General features: G+C 46.8%; 2 protein-coding genes across 4 annotated transcripts in view; both read right to left on the reverse strand.

The window, feature by feature from the left end:
* The window catches only part of Ccdc13 (coiled-coil domain containing 13), a 42,515-nt gene extending 39,584 nt beyond the window's left edge, over positions 1-2,931 (reverse strand). For both annotated transcript variants that reach the window (XM_085828206.1, XM_021172328.3), the window contains exon 1: positions 2,860-2,931. The gene's annotated coding sequence lies outside the window, so the exon portion shown is untranslated. The remainder of the gene's footprint in view (positions 1-2,859) is intronic.
* Positions 2,932-12,988: 10,057 nt separating this feature from the next.
* On the reverse strand, positions 12,989-21,755 carry Higd1a (HIG1 hypoxia inducible domain family member 1A). Of its 2 annotated transcripts, none has more exons than XM_021171926.3 (4): positions 21,314-21,755; positions 16,257-16,371; positions 13,644-13,778; positions 12,989-13,147 (listed from the first exon to the last, which is right to left on the reverse strand). In XM_021171926.3, exons 2-4 carry the CDS (start codon positions 16,351-16,353, stop codon positions 13,092-13,094), a joined length of 288 nt encoding a protein of 95 aa, XP_021027585.2. In that variant the 5' UTR covers positions 16,354-16,371; positions 21,314-21,755; the 3' UTR covers positions 12,989-13,091. The 2 variants fall into 2 exon arrangements, with proteins under 2 accessions (XP_021027585.2, XP_021027584.2); XM_021171925.3 differs by having other exon boundaries at positions 16,257-16,375; positions 21,314-21,751.
* Between the last annotated feature and the right edge of the window lie 129 nt (positions 21,756-21,884).

Here is a 21,884-nt window from a genome sequence, read left to right on the forward strand (position 1 = left end):
TTGTTTAAGAGTCATTAAGCATCCGGTAACCTTATTGTACCTTACCGTTGTGTCACCCAACTTCCCTATTTTCTTCTGTATAAAAAGTTTGATGCTCGAATTGACAAATTACATTCAGATCCAGCACACTCCCTGTGTCCTGTCTGTTTGTCACCCCCCAATTCTCACCAACTCTATGCCCATCTGTCTGAGACTCTGATTTGCACAGATTGAGGAGGGCCCACTGATCCCAGTCAAAATGGCACCCGAACAGGGACCCGTTTGTGGCAATCATTTCCCCTGAGACACAGCACACCAGCCAAGCCACCTCTGTCTATTATCCCCTCGGAGATCTCACTCTCAGTATCAAAGGAGGAGCTTGAGACAAGGGGTCATCTGTTCCAGCCTCCTCTCAGTTCCCATCAGAATCTAGGCAGCCATTCCTGTACCTAGGCCCACTCATGCCTGCCAAGTCTCTGCTCCTGTCTCCCTCTGCCCTGGACGTTTGCCTACCAGGAGTCAGAAACATGTGTCACACTGAACAATTCACCTGGTTCTTTCTCCTGTTTCACTGGCCTATTGACACTCATGTAGGGGTCCAGGACATGTTCAGCATGTCCTGCACAATTGTATCCTGGCCCACATATCAATCCCTGTACAGGTTCTTCAGTCCATCGTCCTCCATATCACAGCCACTTTCTGACAGCATGATCTCTCAGCTAGACTACCACTATCAGCTAGACACCAACACTCCACCGTGGCCCCCACTCTCATGCTCCATGGCCAGTCCCCACCCTACGCTGCTTCTGTTCTCTCTTTTGCCTTTCACACCATTTCACACGACCAGAGTCACACACTGGGTAGGTTGTTGTGATTGGATCTGTTTCTCTCTCTCTCTCTCTTTTATCTCCGTGTCACTTTTCATATGTTTGACTCCACTGCTGCATGAATCAGGGCCTTGCTTTTCACAGCTGAGTAGCATTTTAGTGTCTAGAAGCCACACTGGGTCTATAGTTCTAGCTGCCACTTGGACACCCCAGAATCCAAATGCTAGGAACAGGCACACTGAGAAGATAATCGTGTGAGCATTCACTAGGGGTGCCTCGGGCTCACAGCTTGCACTCTGACTGCTCCTTCTAAGTTCTTGTCTCCGTGTGTTCTCTGGCTGTCTCCTGGACATCTCTGGATTCAATGGGTTTCCACTGGGATGACTCCCCCGAGCTCCTGACAAGAGCTGCCCCTGTCCCCACTGTATATGAGTTACCTTTCCCATTGCTGTGGGCAATCGTGTGACCAAAGCAACTCAAGGTGGCTTAGTTGGCTCACAGTCTTGGAGGATACAGCTCACCATGTTGGGGAAGGACAGCACCCACAAGTGGATGGCCGCAGGGGGTCCACTGTGGGGAAGCACGGAGAGGTGAAGGCTCCACTTCTGCTTTCAGTCTGGGGTTCCATGGGATGGTGGGTCTTCTTTTCTCAGCTAAACCTCTCTGGAGACACCCTCATGCACGCGTGCACACACACAGAGGAGTGTTTCCTAGATGGCTCTAAATCCAGTCAATTTGCTAGTGAGTATGAACTGTCCCAACCCTTTCTTGTACTCACAGAACACCATCTCCCTGCCCAGGTCATCCGCCTTTGCTCCTGACCTGTAGCACACGTTACATACCAACTGTGCTTTCTCCCACTAGTACGTAAACTACCAGAGGACACACACTTTAACTTTATTTTTAGCTGTTTGAGACAGGGTCCTGCAAGGGCTGGCCGGATGACCCAGCACTTGCTGTGTAGACCAGGCTTGCCTCAAACTCTTGGCAATGCTCCTGTGTTGGTCTCTCAAATGCTGGCTATGTGCCACCACGCCTACCAGGACCATTATTTTCATCCACTTTGTTCATGGCCATGCTACAACAGAACACAGTAGGTACTTAATGAATATTTATAAAAAAAAAACATGAAAGAATTTGGCCTTTTTTTTTTTTTAGATAGCTATACTTTGTAACCAACAAACTACCTTAACCACAAGTAATTGTTACAGATACTTAGATAACCACAGATAACCCTAATTGCTTAAAACTTTTGTTTTCTCTTTAAGACAAGATCTTGGTATGTAGTCCAGTCCTGCTTCAAATGTGAGTATGATAACCAATTTGGGACCAGCATGGGTCTTCTAGTGAGTTTTAAGGCCATCTCAGGCTACAGAGTGAAACCCTACTCAAAAGACCAAGGAAGAGAAAAGCTGTGCGCAGGATGGAGGACTGGGCCTTGAGCACCCATCACTTCCCACCAGCCTGCCACTTTCTAGCTCACCCACGCAACCCATCCCACCTCCCCATCCCAGGCCTCTTATGTTTTTAAAAGCCAGAATGAGCGTCAAGTCAGGACAGCAGCATCTAAGCGGGGGATGGAGTGGGGTGAGGCCTGACGCCACGTGCTAAGTAGCAGCTGCAGAAGACCTGCTTTCTAGTCATGCCCGTGCAGGTCGCTGGGTCGTTCCTCTGCCTCACGAGCCCTCCTCGCGCAGAAAACACGAGTCTGCCCAGGGAGGGGCGGGAACAGGAGAGGCCACTCGCAGGGTCTATGGTTTGGTTTCCCAGTCTTGGCTTCTCGCTGCTCGGCCCCCAGTTCGGTTCCTCACTCTCGGCCACGGTTCTGTTCCCCACTTGGCCCCTCGTTCGGTTTCCCCCGCTCTGACCCTGGCTCGGTCCTCGCTCGGCTCCCGGTTCGGTTCCCGGCTCTCGGCTCCACTCTCGGTTCCTAGTTCGGTTTCCCGCTCGGCTCCCGGTTCAGTTCCCCCGCTCAGCCCCCGGTTCTTTTTCCTGCTCCGACCCGGTTCGACCCTCGCTTGACTCCCGCTCTACTCAGTCTTCCTCCACTTACCGCGGCTGCGCTTCGGGGTCTGTCTTAAGGGCCGCGGGCACTTCCTCCGCCCTTCCCGACGCCGGCATGTGCTGCCTTGGCAACCGTCACCAGGGAAACCAGCACGGTCGCGCGCGTCTACGGGGGCCGAGAGAGCCTCTAAAGGTCTGAGCTGAGCGTGCTGAGGGGTCCGGGAAGACCCACGGAACTTCACATACCAGCTGGACGGGAGAAGGCAAAGCGCCTACGAAGCCTCCACTCTTCCGGAGTGTATTTTATTTAAGGATTTAGGGGGGTTGTTTTTGTTTTTAAAGGTAGGGTCTCATACATTCCAGACTGGCCTCGAACTTGCTCTGTAGCCATGCATGATCTTGAATTTCTCATCCTCCTGTCCTTATTGAATGCTGGATGACACAGGCTGCACCACCGTGCACAACCGACCTCCAGCGTCTTTGAAAAAGTAGGATGCATATCCTACTGGCCTCCAAGGGTTTTGGAAAGTGGACGGTTTTTATGAAATGTAACATAGTTAACCATATTATCTTTGGAAATACAAAACAAGGCGGGGAGAATGTTGGGTCATGATTGTGATTGGAGTAGACCAAAATTAATAATGCTAAAACCAAAACCAAAATAAAACAAAACGCTTCCTCCTTTTCAAACAGCGCTCAGAACTAAAAGAGGAATGTTGAAAGCGTTTATGGGTCACATCGCAGGATGACGAGACACATCCCTGGCCATTCAGTCTAGTCCAGTCCAGGAACTGATTCAAGTTCACCCCAAAACCCTTTTTCAAAAAAACTAAAGGTGGAGAGCAGTTGAGGACGAATACTGAGGACAACCTCTGTCTTCCCCATGCACGTGTGCACCGACACAAACATGTGCACACACCCATACTAAGAAAACCTAGACGTGAAACAACACACAGGCGATTATATCAGTATGGTAGGATTTTAGGTCTTCTTATTTATGAATTTATTTATTTGCATTTTAGAAGATTTCAAAAAAAGTGTGTGGTTTTTCTTTCTTTCTTTCCTTTTTTTTTTTTTTTTTAAAGAAAATACTTTTAAAAAATCTCCTAGTTTGACATTGCTGTATTTCAGGGACTTGAAGGGAGGCAAACACATAGGAAAAATGAGCTGAGGGAGGCCAGATGCTCTCACTAGCCTTTATAATGTGAAAGTCTCCAGCTATGTTAAACCTGTTTTTCTGCTTCCCATTCAATTAATGTGAGTAGTATATCATTACTTGTGAAGAAGGTACAGGGCTGGATACCCACAGCCTTGCACCCACCTGCCCACCCCCTCGCAGTACAGTACAGTGTGTCCAGGTGCACAACATCTCCTATATAAAGCTTCTCTCTCTCTCTCTCTCTCTCTCTCTTTCTCTCTCTCTCTCTCTCTCTCTCTCTCTCTCTCTCTCTCTCTCTCTGTGTGTGTGTGTGTGCCCATGGAGGCCAGAAGAAGGCATTGGGTTCCCTAGGGTTGGAGTCTGTGATGGTTTGTATATGCTTGGTCCAGGGAGTGGCACTATTAGGGGGTGCAGCCTTGTTGGAATAGGTGTGTCGCTGTGGGTGTGGGCTTTAAGACCCTCATTCTAGCTGCTGAGAAGTCATTATTCTGCATGCAGCCTTCAGATGAAGATGCAGAACTCTTAGTTCCTCCTGCACCATGCCTGCCTGGATGCTGCCATGCTCCTGCCTTGATGATAATGGATTGAACCTCTGAATCTGTTAGCCAGCCCCAATTAAGTGTCCTTATGAGAGTTGTCTTGGTTGTGGTGTCTGTTCACAGCAGTAAAACCCTAAGACAAAGTCACTGGTGGTTGTGAACCTCCTGACATGGGTCCTCTGGAAGAGGAGGAATTCTTAACTGCTGAGCCATGTCTCCAGCTGGGCAACTCTTTTTTTTAGCATAGTTTGGTAAATTTAAACTCTGAAGGGAACCAACCCTTTTCCATCTCGCTTCCCTCCACGCCCACTGCGTGCTCAGTTTCCCTGGGCCCTTGCTTCCTCTCATGCTTTCTCCTCCCGATACTCCAGATGTGCTATGTGACCAGAAAGCACAAACCTTTTTTTTTTTTTTTATGGTCTTCAGTGGCCTATGTGTTGGGCCGAGACTGAGAACTGAAAATCTGCATGACTGCCAAGAGGCAGAGTGGATTCAGTAGATAGCATCACAGAGCAGTAGGGTCTTCTCCACAGTGTGCATGTGCCATTCACCCACTTCACAATCACGAGGCAGCTGGGTGCTGTGGGGAGAATAGGAGCCAGATGTGCTGATAAGGTCCTGGGAAAGTGCTGCTCCTAGAAGCAAGCCAGGCTTCCCTTAGGATGAGAGCACACCACATAAGAGGATATAGAATCTCAGCTGGCCTCCTAGGGTATGTATTAGAAAGCTTCAGGCATGAATGCACTGCAATCCCAGCACTTTGGAGGCACAGGTAGGAGGACCACAAATTCAAGTCCAGTCTGGGTGCTACAATGAGTTCCAAGCCAACCTGAGCTACATAAAGAGAGCCTGTCCTAAGAGACTAAGGATTGGAGAGGTACAGAGAGAAGCTCTGCAGTACAGTGCTTGCCTGGTTTGTATGAGGCCCTGGTTCTATCCCCAGCACCACACTGTACGTGCGCGCGTGCGTGTGTGTGTGTGTGTGTGTGTGTGTGTGTGTGTGCACATGCTCATGCACGTCACAGAATGGCTTTCCAGTTAACTGTTTTATAGGAGTGTCTGCTTGCATGTATGCCTGTGCACCCTGTGTATGTCATATGACTGTAAAGGCCAGAGAGAGCCTCAGGTCCCCAGGCAGTTGTAAGCTGCCACATGGCTGCCAGAATTGGCATGCAGACCCTCTGTGAGAACAGCAAGCGTGGAGTCGTCTCCCTGGCTACTGAGGGTTGCTTTTAATCAGGATACTCAGTATCCCATTCTCACAAGTCTAGGGATGTTTTTCTCTACTTTATATTCTTTTTAAACCTTCTCACTGTCCCTGCTGAGGCTCTTCTGCCACTCTTTGTTCACTTTTCAGTCTGAAGAATTTGTATAGTTTATAAACCTGATGCTCTGTCATACAGGAAGACAAGAGAATTAGGATCCATGTCTTCATTTTTGTTATCCCAGCCCCCACATCCTGTTTCTCTGGCCAAAAATACTCGTAGAACACTGCTAATTTTTTGATTGTTTTTGAGACAGGGTTTCTCCATGTAGCACTCACTGGCTGTTCTGGGACTCTCTGTAATCTAGGCTGGCCTTGAACTCACAGACACTCTGCCCTGCCTTCCCAGTGCTGGGATTAAAAGTGTGTGCCACCACTGCCCAGAAAATACTGCTAATTTTTAGAATTACATTATTTATTTATTTATTTATTTATTTATTTATTTATCGAGGGGGGGGCACCCATGCCATGCATGTGTACAATGGTTCAAGGACAATTTGTGGGAGTTGCTGGTGCTCAGGTCATCAGGCTTGGCAGCAAGTGCCTTTATTGCTGAGCCATCTCACCAGACATTAATGTGTAACATGCTTTAATTATAACTATTTGTAACATTTTCAGAAATATAAAATACTCAGATTAAATACAGGAAATAAAACAACATTTTAAACATTTGCTACTCCATCGATTCTTCGTATTCTGCAAGTGGGACATAATTTAACATTTCCCTTTAAATTTTTTTTTTTTTTTTAGGAAGCCATGCCACATATTTTTATTTTAAGATTAGTTTTATTTATTATGTAGACAGTGTTCTGTCTGCATATATGCCTGCATGCCAGAAGAGGGCAGCAGATCTCGTTACAGATGGTTGTGAGCCACCATGTGGGTGCTGGGAATTGAACTCAGGACCTCCAGAAGTGCAGGTCTTTCTTTCCTCCAAAACCTTCCATGTATCTGTCCCTGCTTTCTTTCAAACTCATGCCCTCTTTTTAATTGTTGTTGTTGGTGGTGGTGGTGGTGGAGGAGGTGGTGGTGGTGGTGATGGTGGTGGTGATGGTGTGTGTGCACATGCACACTCCTGTATTCCTGTATTCCTAAATACATGAATGCCATATGCTTAGTCTGCATAATGTTGCTTGTGTGTATGTTTTCAGAACTGACTGATCACTGGGTATTGGACAGACAATTGGTGTCCTCGTCTCTAAGAGGAGCAGTTCTCCTGGCCTCAGTGTTCCTTAGTTTCCCATAGGTCTTTGTCCAGGGTTGAGGCCTTGTGAACTTTCCCCCCTCCATGTTAGCATGTCTGTTGGTATCATTTTGTTCAGGTCTTGCTTTGGCAGCCATGTTGGTGAGACCTCATAGGTGTAGCTTCTGACATATCTGGGAGAGACAATCTCACAATAAACTTCATTTAAAAAGCTAATTATTTGTGCACATGCGTGCGGAGAACAGACACCAACCTTAAGGGTTTTCCTCAGAATCCATTCATCCAGAGTTTTTGTTTTTTTTTTAACTGTTTATTTTTAAATGTTATTTGCACTGGTGTTTTGCATGCCTGTATGTCTGTGTGCGGGTGTCACATCTCCTGGAACTGGAGTTACAGACAGTTGTGAGCTGCCATGTGGGTGCTGGGGATTGAACCTGAGTCCTCTGGGAGGGCAATCACCGCTCTTAACCACTGAGCCATGTCTCCAGTCCCTCACTGATCCAGTTTTTGAGACGGGATGTGGTCACATTTGTCAGCGGACACACTTGAGACTGACCTGGGAGAGTTTTGGTGAGATTGTCTGGACCAGGCCAGCCTGAGGGCTACTGTCTTGTTTAACTGTTTAAGGGTGGCACCCTGGTAGGGCTGTGAATTTTGTACGGGTCGAGTAAGCTGGGTAGTAGAGAAGAATGCATTCACTTCTTTCCGCTCCTGACGGTGAAGTAGCTGGCTGTTTCACTTCCCTGAGGTGATGGAACTCTGCTCTAAAATCAACTTTTCCTCCTAACTGGCTTTTGTTAGAGTACTTTTCCATACCAACAGAAAGTGCTCTTGAACACAGGGCCTCTCTCTGGCCCCAGGATCACCAATTTGGCTAGCCTGGCTGCCTGCTTGTTTCTCTGGCACTGGAATCACAAGTGTAAGTAACTCTATACTAGCCTTTTTATTTTTATTTTTTATTTTTATTTATTTATTTATTTTTTGAGACAGGGTTTCTCTGTGTAGCCCTGGCTGTCCTGGAACTTGCTCAGTAGACCAGGCTGGCCTCAAATTCAGAGATCTGTGCTGGGATTAATGGCATGTTCCACCACCACCTGGTTATACTTGTCGTTTTATATATGAGTTCTTGCCTAATTGAGGTTGTCAGGTTTGCAAGGTAACGCTGAGCCATCGTCCCAGCCCATGCATATTTATCTTCTTGAACAGGGTCATCAGGTAGAGTCCCCTCACTGAAATTATATTCCTCCTACAAATGATGAACATAAAGTCATTCTACTCGGTGAGAAACGAAATTGAACAGGAAAGTGACTCTGACATGAGCCAAGCCAGACTTCCATTTTCTTTTGTAAAAATTATTTATGGGAATAATATTTCCCAGCATGTCTGTCTGTTTACCATGTGTGTACTTGGTGCCCAAGACCAGAAGAGGCCACTAGATGCCTTGGACCTGGGATTACAGGACAGTTGTGGGGGGCCATATGGGTACTTTGAATTGAACCTGAGAATTCTGTCCTCTGGAAGAGCAGCCAATGCTCTTAACCACTGAGCTGGCTCTCCGGTATCCTTCTTCATAAACAGAAGGATTTCCATTGTTGTAGGAGTCTAACAGGCGTGGCAGAGGTCTGTAACATGTGAAATGTCCTTGTATGTCAGTAGTATCTACACACCCAGCTGTCCTGCTTCATAAGGGCAGGTTTGGCTTTTGAGACAGGGTTTCTCTGTGTAGTCCTGGAACTCCTTTGGTAGCCCAGGCTGGCCTTGCATTCAGAGATCTGCCTGCATACCAAGTGCTGGGGCTAATGGCACACACCACCACAGGCCAGCTCAGCCCAGGGTTTTAATTTAAGTCTTTCTGATTATTCAGCTCCCTACTCAGGAGCCCCAGAGGATTAAAATGCTCGGTTTCTTCAGATTCAAGATTTTTTGGCGTTAGTTCTCCCTCTTCAGTTTGTGATGGCCCTGGGTTTTGCTGGCCCCATTCCTATAACCCTGGAACATTCATTGTCCTTGTGGATTGTCACTTGGCTCCAGGCAAGTCTGCGTCTACCGACTGAGCTAATACTGAAGATGCATTCGTGTATACGGAGATCTCATACTGGAGTCCCGTGTTGACTTTCTCAGAAAGCCCAATGTTCTGCCAAGATCCTGTGGCCCTCTGTTCCAGGTGACCGTCCAAATGGATTCGATCTACTCCAGCCCTTCACCAAGTCAGCAGCACAACGGACTGTGGAAATACGCTGTGATCTTCCTACCAAAATTTCTCCATTCTATTCTCAGCCCATCTCACAGGTTTTTGTTGTCTGATATTTGTAATCTAGCTTGTTTTCTTTCTTTCTTTCTGGTGCTGGACATCGAACCCAAGGCTTCAAATATGCTAGACAAGTGCTTTACTATTGAGCCACATCCCCAGCTGCACATGGAGGCCGTCTGATCTCAGGAATTGCCAGTCTGTCCTGCTGCCTAGCCCCTTGACCTTATATGCTTACTAGTATTAGACATCCTTTGTAGAGTGAACAGTTTGTGTGTGGGCCTCTTCAGCCTCTTCCTCACTAGCTCCTGGGAGAAGAAACAGGCCTAGGTAAAAAGTGGAGGGAACAGGGAGAGGAGGGGACAGATGTGAGACAAGCTGACAGGGCTTGGTGATCGGTCCATTAGATAAGAGGCAGGAAAGACTCCTGTAAGATTCAGAGCAAGAGGAGGTAGAAGGTGGTGTTGCTGACAGAAAAGCAAACCAGGGAGGTGGACTGCAGCCTCTGCTAAAGGCGGAGCCCGACAATGGCCTCAGCTTGACCCAGGTAACTCTCCTCTTTTGTCTCTGCCCAGTGCAAGTGGCTAAGGGAAAGCAAATTTCTTGAGCCAGGAACTGGCACACGCTGGTTCTTCCTGAACGTACCCAGGTAAAGCCATCACTGGTCACGTGCATTGTATCTAATGGCCTGGGTTTCAACAGGGCGGAGTACATAGGTACTGGCAGCTCTGCTGCTTGACACACGGCAGCCTTCACTTCAGGATCATTCCGCTTTATTTTGGCCTTGCAGCTGCGAGGGAATGGGCTGAGGAATTACACAGGGATGGAACCTTAACTGTGAATCCTAGGGACTCTGGACATCTGTGGGACAGGAGGCATGGTTTCCATGAGCACCATGATCAGGGAGCTTGTAAATGTAGTCATACCCAACTCTGGACACTAGATGTCACCGTTGCTCAGACACAGCATCCCCAGTTGTTCCAGAACCCCCAGGAAGGACCCAAACCTGCAAGGGCGATCAGGTCTCCTAACAAGTGGGTGAGGGTTCTGCTTGTAAGTTGTGCACATCCGTCGCAGTCTTTAAGTCTCTCAATCTCACTCACACTGCCTACCGCAACATAACACTGCGTAACAGTTGTACACAACACCCCGAGGAACCCCCACAGGAAAAGGAAGTCCACACATGCTCACCACTGACACAAAAACAAACAAACAATTTCAGATCTGTGGTCGGACGAACTCCATGGGTGTGGAACCCACGGACAAAGGACCAGCTGGAACTTCATAAACGCAAAAAAACCAAACCAAGCCCAACATTCACTCTAATGAAGTCAGCAGGCATTAGCTGAACAGGGAACTAATGCCAAGTGCTTTGGGTGAAAGGGACTTGGGATACACTGACAGGTAACTGGGCAAGAAAGGCCTGACACAGTCACCCCACACTCCATTATACCCAACATTAGGATGAGAGTTCCCTGAGAAGCCAAAGTAGATTGCTTTTGCCTTGGGGAGCCTCCCGATCCCAACCCTGGGCTTGGAAGCCCAGCCAGCTGCTCCTGCTGCTTGCTTCTATTGGCAGCCACCATGTTCTGCCGCAATCACTTAGTGCCAGCCTGCTGGGACTTCACCCCTATACTCAGTACAGGCATAAAGCAGCAGCCATGCACTGGATTACGGAAGCGTGACATGCCAGGCTAGGTCCCTTGGACTTTCTTTCTCTAATCCTGGACAGTGTCTCTACCTTAGATGAGGAAGTCACAGCTCTCTGGCTCAGAGTGGCAGAACCATGAGTATTGGCACTTAGTAACATATTCTCAAAATGCAGAACACTGTTAAAGCAAGAAGCCAAAATTTGGAAAGCTTTCTCAAACTTTTCCAGCAGCAGCTAGACAGGAGCGCAGTAGCATGGCTAGTCCACACTCTCGTGTCATGGCTGGGAAGACGGAAAACTCTGACTGGATCAGGCTTTACAGTTCGTGATTAGGACCATGAGAGTTGCAGCCTCTTGCTTAACTGTATGAAATACCATCTATCACTACTGCCACTCCAATGTCACAAAGGCCACCACAGCAAGTGCCTAACATCTGCTGGCCCCTGTCATGCTATCATGGACTCTTCTAAAGTTCCAGTTTACACGGGAACAGTGAAAAACAAAGCCCTATCTATGGTCAGTCCTGTAGGCAGCGCGGCACAGCACCTGGAATGCAGGCCCTGTGACCCGAGCCCTGGAATGTGCAGGTCTGTGGCGTGGGCACTATCTCCTAGATCATTAGTTTAATGACACTGTATGTTCAAGTTCTTAAAGGGCCAGCACCATGACTCAGCAGGAAAAGGTGCTTGCTACACAGACTATGAACCTGCTGATACCCAGGATCCATGGTGGGAGAAAACTGACTCCTCAAAATTGTCCCGTGACTGCTGCACACAAACAAATGAGAGATAAAAGGAGGGAGCTGGAAAGACGGCTCAATGGTTGAGAGCAAGAAGTGCTCTTGCAGAGAACCCAAATTCATTTCCCAGTACAACGGCCTATAATTCCAGCTCCAGGGATACTCCATGCCTTCAGCCTCATGGGCACTTGCACTCATATGCTCATAACCAAATAATTGAAAGTCATACTCTCTCAGAGCAGGGTGGGGCACACAGTAAGTACCCAACAGATGGCAGCACTCAGTTCTAGCTGTAGATGGCCTCTAACAGTCTACTACCACAGGGATTCTGTTTTCTAATCTTTGTGCTGGAAGGATTTACTTTTTCAAAACTGAAATAAAAACAAGACATCTGATATGTTCAGACGTATTTTAATAACAATACATACGACACCTTGTCTCTATGGAATGTGAGTTTGGGTTGGACATGGATTTCAAAGTGCACTTAACATTCTGTATATTCAAGTTTGTGTGTAATGTCTCGACACACCAGCCCACCCACCGTTGACCTCTCACTTTTGATACCTGAATAGACTCGGCTCTTACGAAGTAGACACACTGCCTGCACTAGGCCATGCATTTCCTTTATCCTTGTATTACAACATACAGTACCTACTGCTGCCAGGGTTCAACTCCGTGGTACAGCACTTGCTTGGCCTATGTGAGACCCTGCATGTAATGCCCAGTACCACAAAAAAGAAACAAAAACCTCTATTTAAAGATGTTTAAGAATTATCCTACTACCAAGCAGCAAAAATAGAACTTTGCAATTATAAAAGAGCTTAACCAGAACCCACAACCAGTTTATAATAAACCAGATTTTAATAAACACTGCCTCTCTGCAGCTCTTAACAGCTTTCCAGGTTGCTGTACGTGCATGCACACACACACACACACTCTCTCTCTCTCTCTCTCTCTCTCTCTCTTCCTCCCTCCCTCCTACTTAGTTATAGGGGATTTATAAACTAGTTATATTTTGTGGACTCTTTGGAAAGTGTTTTCAGAAGCCAACAAACCTTAAAGCCTGAAGATCTGAAGTCAGTCCACAAGCAGACAAAATAAACGAACCAGGGCAAACAGGATTCTTTCCTGATACCCTCCCAAAGCATGGCCTAGTCTGCCCATACTGTGTGTGTATCTGCATTGTCAGCTGCCCTTCTTACAATGACTTTCATCACAAGGGTGTGAGGAAAACACTGTGCCCAACTACTTTTAGGTGACAGATTTCTTCTGTGTTACCTTAACACCCTGAGTGACCTAGTTAGTGAATCAGTCACTAACAATTTGGTCACCAGGCAAATCAAGCTGACAAGAAAGTAAACCAATATTCAATACTGTGTTTTGTCTAAACCCACATGTTATTTATTGTAGATACAAACACGTAACCTCAATATGAGACGTCTAACTAAAGTAAGCACTTCCCATGGCACCAGCTCTTCTAAGGCTTAGGCTTAGGATTGGCCCAGAATTCCTGATACATGGAGTAGCCCATACCTAAAGAAAAAGAGAGCAGCATTAGAACATCTCCTCCAACATTCAGAAAACACGCGCAGTCTACAGGACCGGGCCAGTGTGAGCAGCTCACCGTGTCACACTGTTTAATGAACAATCACTACTTACCAGGAAATCTTAAAAACACCCACTACATTGTACAAGATCAAGTCAATAAACTGTGATGCCAGTAAAAGCACGCACATTTTAGGATCCTTTCTACCCTCCCAAACTCAATTCCGTCATATCCTTCTCAGAAAACTGTTACTATTAACCTGTGCTCAGAATCTGAGCAATGAAATTGAAGACTTACAGAATAAGGATTTCCCATCATAGGAGGCAAAGCTTTTTCACTGCTCTAACTAATTATTCTTTCATAAGAAAATGAATCAAAGGTATTTTCAAACTGTTTTAAGGTCAGCAGAAAGTATTTACTCTGCTTTGTAAGGAAAAGCATCAATGAGAAACAGAAATTGAAGAAATGTCCTGATGAACCTACCAAGAGTCATGGCCCCCACAACAAAGCCCTGGGCTGCTACACGCATGTGGATCAAGTGAATGGACATCTTTGTATTTCCTCTGCTCTTCAGCTTGTACAACCCATAGGCAACAATCGCTGCAAAGCCCGCCATTCCTGCAACACAAAGAATTGTGACTGTGTTGGCTGCATGGGAGAGGAGCCAAGACGACATGAGCGTTAGCCAATGTACCTTCTGCTATTTTTGTAAGGATACTTTATCAGATCATTCATTAAGTAACACATGAACTAAATTTTCAATCATTTTTGCTTCACAAGCCAAGTCTAAAATTCACAGTGAACAGTAAGCTGGCCTTGAACTGCACTTGGCTCTGCCTCTTACGCACTGGGTCTTATGTATCCCAGGCTGGCCTCAAATCTGCAATGAGCAGTAGATGAGCTTGACTCCCTAATTCTCCTGCCCCTACCTTCCCAGTGCTGGGTTACAGCATGTGCCACAGTGCTCAGCTAACGATTACTTCTGAACAAATGTGCGTTTATGGAGTAAGTAGACAGATTTAAGAATGCCAGGGTCAGTGAGTTGTCTCAGCAGGTAAACCTGCTGTCAAGCTGGACAACGAGCCCAATTCCTGGAATCCAACTTTTTTTTTTTTTTCTTTTAAAGCTAGACGTGGTAAGTATCTGTAATCCCAGCAGCACTCCTATGGGCAGCTGAAAGGTGGAGACAGGAGGCCATAGGCCAGCTTAGCTGTGGTATATAGTGAAGAGAAAGGAAGAGAGAGCTGCCTCAACACAGTGGAAGGAGAGAACCAACTCCTGACGGTCATCCTCAGACCTCCACATGAGCGCTGTGGCACATGCACATAGCACACATAGACAATAATAAAGAAACGACATATTAATTTTAAAACAGACCATATGGTCTCTCAAACGTTTAGGAAATTTTGACAAAATATAATCACACATTAGGCCACAATGAACATTGAATTTCAGAAAGGCTAATAATACCTAGACTGCATAACCTAAAACTAAAATTAGCAGTCAATATACAATAGGCAATACATACACACTAAAGAGGCTAAGCTTGTAATTGAGCTTGGATGTTAAAACTGAGAAAGGAGATTAGGAAATAACTGAGTTAGCACTGAAAAGGAAGAAACAAAGGACAGCAGGACTACTCTTGAGTAAATACAATTTGTCAGACCCAAACCAGAAAGCTGTAGGAGAACCGAGAAAATGGAAAGCCAGCTAGACTTTCCCCTGGTGTTTTCTGCTGCACCAATGAAGTCATTTCCTACTTGGGTTCAGTGTGAATGGGACTCTCTGGAGCATTGGTTCTTAACCCTCCTAATGCTGCCATCCTTTAATATAGTCCTCATGTTATGGTGACCCCCAATCATAAAAATCATATTTGTTGCTACTTAATAACCATAATTTTGCTACTGTTATGAATTGTAATGTGAATGTATGTTTTCCCATGGTCTTAGGTGACCCCTGTGAAAGGGTCAAAACTCACAGGTTGAGAAGCACTGCTAAAAAGAGTCAAGTGAAGGAGTCAGAACTGTGGCATTGCCCACACTCGTGGGAATGTCCTGTGGTCATGTCTGTGAGACACTGCTTTGACTGACAGTGGGAAGGCCCAGTCCACTGTGGGTGGTGCCATTCCTTTTTGGGCAGGTGGCCCTGGGCTGGACATGGGCCTGGGGGTGAGGCAGCAGGTTGTATCCATCTATATGGATCAACTCCTTCAGGTTCCAGCCCTGACTTCAGTGACAGACTGTCACCTGGACGTATAAGACAAATGACCTTTTCTCTTCCTTTTGATGCTCTTGATAATGGATTTTATCACAACAACTGTCAAGTAACACGGACAGCAGTCCTTGTCCTAACTGGTCTAGTCGCTTCTCACTAGACTGTCTTGTATTCCCTGTGCAGAGAATTACATTGCCCATAGACCAACAGAGTTTCTTCCTAAAGTATGCACACAGCTCCTGCCCTGCCTTTGCAGTGTCAGTCTCTCCAGGCAACAACAGCAGAGTTCCCATAAATCCGTGGTCAATCCCCAACTTTACAGGGAATGTTTCTACTGCTTTAATACTAATTATAATTCCTATATGCTTTAAGTGAATGAACCGTTCCAATTTGCTGACTTTAGAATTTCCATTGTTGATCATATTGCTGTTTCCTGGGATGTAGGGCCTTCATGGTCGCTGCATGCCTCTGAATCTGGCAACCTGTGTCTCCAGTGTTGCCGCCCATCACTGGTGGAAGAATGCAGTGTCCTCTGGGAAGCACCTGTAAGCTTGTGCTTGTCTCTCCTGATTTCATCCGAGATGTCTTTGCTGACTTTCACCTCTACCCTTTCAATGCTAGAAACCTTAACAGGGTTTTTCTGTCTTGAGTCCTGTTAAGTCAGGTGGTCCGGAGATCCCCACGAAGCATGGGGCCCTGAAATAACAGCCAAAAATCTGAATACACACAGAACTTTTGTGATGAAATTTATATATTGATCTTACCATATTTCAACAAAATGAGAAAAAAGGTATTTCAGGATCTACTCAATATACAAATTTATCATGCACCCATAGCTCCAAGCTCGCAGCAGGCTGCACATCAGAGCATCAGCCAACTTACCAATCGGGACAAACGGTGTCTCCTTAGCTTTCCGAATAAACTTAGACCCCTGACCTTCATCGTATGAAGAGAGAGAAAGGTCTGTGTTGGTTGACATTGTGATTTCTTGAAGAGTCTTCCTGAAAGAGAATTTTTTTTTGAGGTTGTGTAGTTAAAAGCACCTAGAATGTTATTCAATACTGAATGAACTACTATGTGTAGTGAGAAATTTGGTTTCTTTAAAAACAGAAATAGAGATATGGTTTCGTTTTAATCTCAGGAGTGAGATGTGGGGCTGCTTCCGACGTCTGCAGCAGCTGACTATGATTTGCCTCGTGCTCTAGCAGAGGCATGAGTTTGCAGCTGTAGGTAGTTTCTGTGATTATGTGACATTTGGAATTCTGGGAACTTTTTAGAGGGTATATAAGGCTAGGGTCCCAGGAGGTGGTGTGGTTTGTCAAGTAGTCACATGCAAAGAAATGAGAAGAAATCAGATCTCCTGACAGCGAAGATCAAACTTGTCCCCAAGGAACTTGACACCTCTAGTCAGCAGGAAGTAGTCTAATGATAATGTCACACTTCCCCACCCCCCTCACTTTTTTCTCTATTTAGTGCTAGGGGGTTGAAAAGGTAGGAGAAAGAAGCCACAAAGTAGACAAAGTCCGGCTACAACTATGCCTAGTTTCCATGGTATCTGTTATCTGTGAACTTGAAAAATACTTTTAGAATTGAACTTTCACAATTAAAGAGAATTGTATATATTTATTCTTCCATCACTTTGCCTTTTCTCTCATGTAACAATTTTTCTTTTAACATACTGGGAAAATAGCAATATTCTTTTAAAAGAATGTGTAGATGTCTGTCTGTGTATCTGCTTGCAAATGCCTGAGGAGGCCAGAAGGCGCTGATCCCTGAACCTGGACAAGATTGAAATAGCTACTTACAGGCATGCTTCCATGTTCCACTGCATAGCTTTTGGGGTTTTCTTTTTTGTTTTGAGATGGGGTCTCTTTACATAGCCCTGGCTGCCCTGGAACTCAATATATAGACCAGGCTAGCGTTGAATTCAGAGATCTGCCTGCCTCTGCCTCATGGGAGATGGAATCAAAGGCGTACACCACCATCTGCTGGTTTCTTTCTTTCTTTCTTTCCTTCCTTCCTTCCTTCCTTCCTTCCTTCCTTCCTTCCTTCCTTCCTGCTTTCTTTCTATCTGAGGTTATCAGTGTTAGCATCAGTACAAACAAAGCAAAGTAAGCCCTTCAGGGCTGTCCTATTTGACCTCTACTCTGCTTTTTTTCTGCCCCACCTTCTTTCGCACACCTTCCTACTGTTCCCCCAGCCTCCTCTTTATAGTGGCACTCCTCCTTTTAAGTGGCACTCAGACAAGGCTAAGATGAGCAAATGGTTATCTGAGTAAAGGAGCAGAAGAATTCATTCCGCCATCACAGAGAGCAAGGGTTCTCTCCCTACAAACACTAACCTCATGCAAGTTCATCAAGGTGCAGGAGTGACAAACCCATGTCATCTTTACTGTGTGTCTCCTGTCGAGACACTGCCTGTAATCCTGACCCACAGATTAAATAAAGGAGGCAAACACAGCATACAGTACATGAATCTCCAAGTGGTGACAACTGCTATCCACTCATTAGCATGCAATCCTGGACTCTTCATATGCCGCAAAGCCCTCAAAGAAAAGCCAACTCTAATGGGGCAATGTTTAGTTTGAAAAGTGAGCTCACCTCTCCAAGCCGTACACTCCCTAAGGAGTCAATACTGTCCTTAACAGAGAAGAAGACTAGCTAGCTAGAATATTCAGATTAGAACTAAGACTTTCCTTTTTCTTTCCTCTTTTTAGTACTCCAATACTTCCTAACACAGTACATCTTACTAAGCTTTGTACATACAAGGCTTGGTAAGCTCAAGGTTCAGGGTGTGATTACATTTACAAAATAAAACAAATACTGACTAGGTGCGGTGCACACAGCTGTAAAACCAGTGCTCAGAGTCTGAAGAAGGATCTTGAGTTCCAGCCCAGCTCAAAGCATTTACAGAGCCGAGTGCTCTGTTGCGACAGCTCCCCTTTGCCTCTCTACTTCAATTTTCCCCAGTTAACTCTTGGTTTTGCAGGTCTGTGCCTGACTTGGCCTCCTCTGGGAGGTCCTCTTTGGTTACGCCCTCCTACAGAACACTGACAAACACCTGTGTGAGTTCCTGAAGCTGGGGTGCAGGACCTGCCCCCTTGCATACATCCCCACGGCCTGCACATAGTGAGTAGAGTACTTTCAGAGTTTGATCAGGCAGTGTGATAACACCAAGCTGCACACACCTATGCCCATTTCCTTTTATTGTTCTTACACAGCATCTATGAAAATGAGAAAATATCCTGAGTGGGTCTTGATTCCTTGAAGCTACAAGTGACAAAAATTATCAGACTACAACCTACTTTAAAAACATCCCTTTGTGGTTGGGGAGGGTAATACACATCTTTAATCCCAGCACTCAAGAGGTAGAGGCAGATGGATCTCTGTGTTCCAGGACAGCCGGAGCTACATAATAGAGGGACTCTATCTCGAAAATATAAAACAAAACAAATCTCCCTTTGTGTTCATGCCTCCTGAACTCATCATGAGAGAGGCACCTCTATTGTGCTGGGGACACAGCTCAGTGACAGAGCACTTGCCGAGCTTGCTTGAGGTCACAGGTTAGATCCCCAGCATTATCAACAAACACACCACAAATAAGGGAACAAACCACGGCTGGTATCTTTTCCCCATTTCCTAGGTGGATATGTGTATTGTCCAGTGGGTTCATGGAGCAAAAGGGGGAGGGGGAGAGAGAGAGAACCATCTCTTTACTGTATATAAAAGAACAGAAGACACCCATCCCTTCCCTTCATCACCAGTGCGTGATTCAGATTATCAAGCTGGAATGGGTGGGGCATTTGACCTCACTTTCAGAATGTTGATAATTTCATAATGCGGTTAAGAATTGGGGCGCATCATGCAGCCATTATTTCTTTTAGGAGACTAATGATAGCCAGAGTGGTGATATGTGCCTATAATTTCAGCCCTCAAGAGGGAAGAGGATCAGGAGTGCAAAGCTAGTCTAGGCTGCAAAGCAACACCCTGTCTCAAGACAACAACAAAAATAATGAAATCAAATTTACAAAAGTCGTCCATCAGGCATGACAGGGCAGATGTCGGGCAGGAAGCTGAAGATGAGTCTGAAGCGCAAAGAAAGGCACATGGATAGAACTGTAATTACATGACCCAGCAGATAAGGCATTTACTCCAATGCAAAAAAGGTACAAATTTGTACCAATTATATATGCATTTGGCTACCAGAAAGGGCTACAAAAAGATGGGGAAACTGAAAAGAGTGTGCTGTGGTGGAAATTGCATGTAATGTCAGTATCAGACTACAGGAAGCAGGAGATCTCAAGTTTGAAGCTGGCCTGGGCTACACAGCAAAACCATGCTGTGGAGGAAGAGGAGGAGGAAGAAGAAGAAGAGGAGATGGTAGAGGTGGTAGTGGTGGTAGTATTCATGAAATATAGCCACTTAGGTGAGAAGGAAAGGACGTGCTTTAAAACTCACGGTCAATAAGATCAAAATCATAACTTGAGTGTAATAAATTAAGTAAGAGATGATGATCAATATCCTTATTTTACAGGTGGATAAATGGGTTTGAAGGGTCATGTGGATTGTTCCACACCAGGAATGTATTTCTGGAACGTAGGATTACAATCTGACTCCCCACATACAGTCCACAGTTTTGTTTGACAATTTATTTATTGTTAAATGAACATTTTTATGTTACAGGTGCAAATCTGAACTGAAAATGTAAAAATTCATACTGTCTTTGAACTGTAAAAACTGTGTACATTACACCTATAGTTAAATGGGCTATTCTCTCTTCAGTTAAATTATCTAACAATTTCAATTCCAATCTAAAAAGATTTTTTTCCACTAGATTTTTTTTTATTATCTCACTCACCCAACGACTGACCTATATCTGTCAGAAAGTAGAACATATTTTTATTTTCAAGTCAGCAATAACCAGATATTCAAACTTAGTTTGCTGAGCACATTATTCTGTAAGGCCAGGTATAACTACTGACACACTTTTCCAAAGGCATGGCAACCTAGAAGAGGTAAATAAAATGGTTGGGCATCAGGTGATATAACAGCTGAAGACTCTTCCCAGCATGTCCCTTTGGTCCTAAGAACTATTACCTAAAACAGTAAGTTTTAAATTCTGATTTTGCCTAAGTTACCTGTCAGCTTGTGCAAAATGGCTGCTTTGAGATTGTGATTCAAAGGGCTAGGGGCACAACATGAAGATTTGTATCTTAAGAAGCCCTTTCAAGTTATACGGTGCAGAGAAGACCTCCTGGCACACTCCAGGAGCACCGAGAACCTTTTGAACCTGTCAAGAATTTGCATCCAAACTGTCAAGCTGCAGGGGGCCTCAGTAGTCCCGGAAGCAGATTCCCGGGGTAGGGATCACACTCTCAAAGGGATGACTGCTTTCCACCCCAGGAATAAACGAGGGAAGCAGATAACAGAACCGAGTCACCCGGACGGCTGGCACACCTGAACCTGAGTCGTGCTTTTGTGATCTCTGCACCCCGTTCTCCTGTCAGGGGCATTCGCATTCCGCCACAGCCTTCCCTCCTCCATCCGGTGACACAGGGTCACGTAAGGTCTGCGCAAACCCCGGGTGGCGCCCGGGGAAGGCCAGGCCGAGGTGCCCGAGCGCTGCGCCCTGCCCTCACCTCCCACCTTCTTGTGACCTTGTCTGGACTCCGAGGCCCGTGCGATCGCGCTCCCGCTCCCTCTCCCTCTCCCTCTCCTCCCACTGCTCCCGGGGTCCCCGAAGCTGGCACCAGCCCGGTCTGCCATCGTTGCCTCCTCCGCGACTCTCGTTCCCTCGGCCACGATCCGCTCCAGAAGCTCCGGCCTCCTTCCTCCGGCTCCACATGCACTGGCCGACGGGGGGACCCCGAGTCCTCCGCCCACCCGAGGGACCCCCGGCCCCGCAGCCCTAGCCTCCCTCCCGGCTCCCGCTTCACTCACCGAGATGGGGTGTCGCTTCCAGTCCTGCCGGCTTCTGGCCCCCACCCGAGTACAAGAACACCGGCCTCGCCTGCTGCGGCCACTGCTCGCCCCAGCCAATCAGAAGCCAGTAGCCGGCGAGCCCCGGCCAGAGACTCCCTTTACGTGCGAGGGGGCGGTGGGCGTGGTCACTCGCAGCGCGGCGCCCATTGGCTGGGGCGCCGGCTCGGTTTGTGGCGGCGCGCGCTGTTCGTGTCAGACGTGAGGCCTGGGCGGCAGTGTTGGCGCGGTGCCGCCTGGCGGCCGTTGCCTCCCAGCCCCGATTGCCTCCAGGTTCTCGCGACCCGTTCGCCGGGCTCCGCGAACGCCACGCACGCAGGCAAGACCGGCTTAGGTGAGCCGAGCGGCCCGCCCGAGCGGGAGCATGCGCCGTCGGGGCGCCTTTGGGTCCCTCCCGGGAGCTGGTGGTGGCCGGAGACCAGTGACCTCACACATGCCTGGGGAGGAGTCTGAGGGGCAGGCAGCTTCCGGGGCGGGGTTTCGCGTGGGCTCCGGGGATGGCAGACACCGACAGCCCCACTATGGGACGTGT

This window comes from Mus caroli, unplaced genomic scaffold, assembly GCF_978045245.1.
Source record: "Mus caroli unplaced genomic scaffold, Mus_caroli_1 scaffold_11, whole genome shotgun sequence".
Classification (NCBI taxonomy): domain Eukaryota; kingdom Metazoa; phylum Chordata; class Mammalia; order Rodentia; family Muridae; genus Mus; species Mus caroli.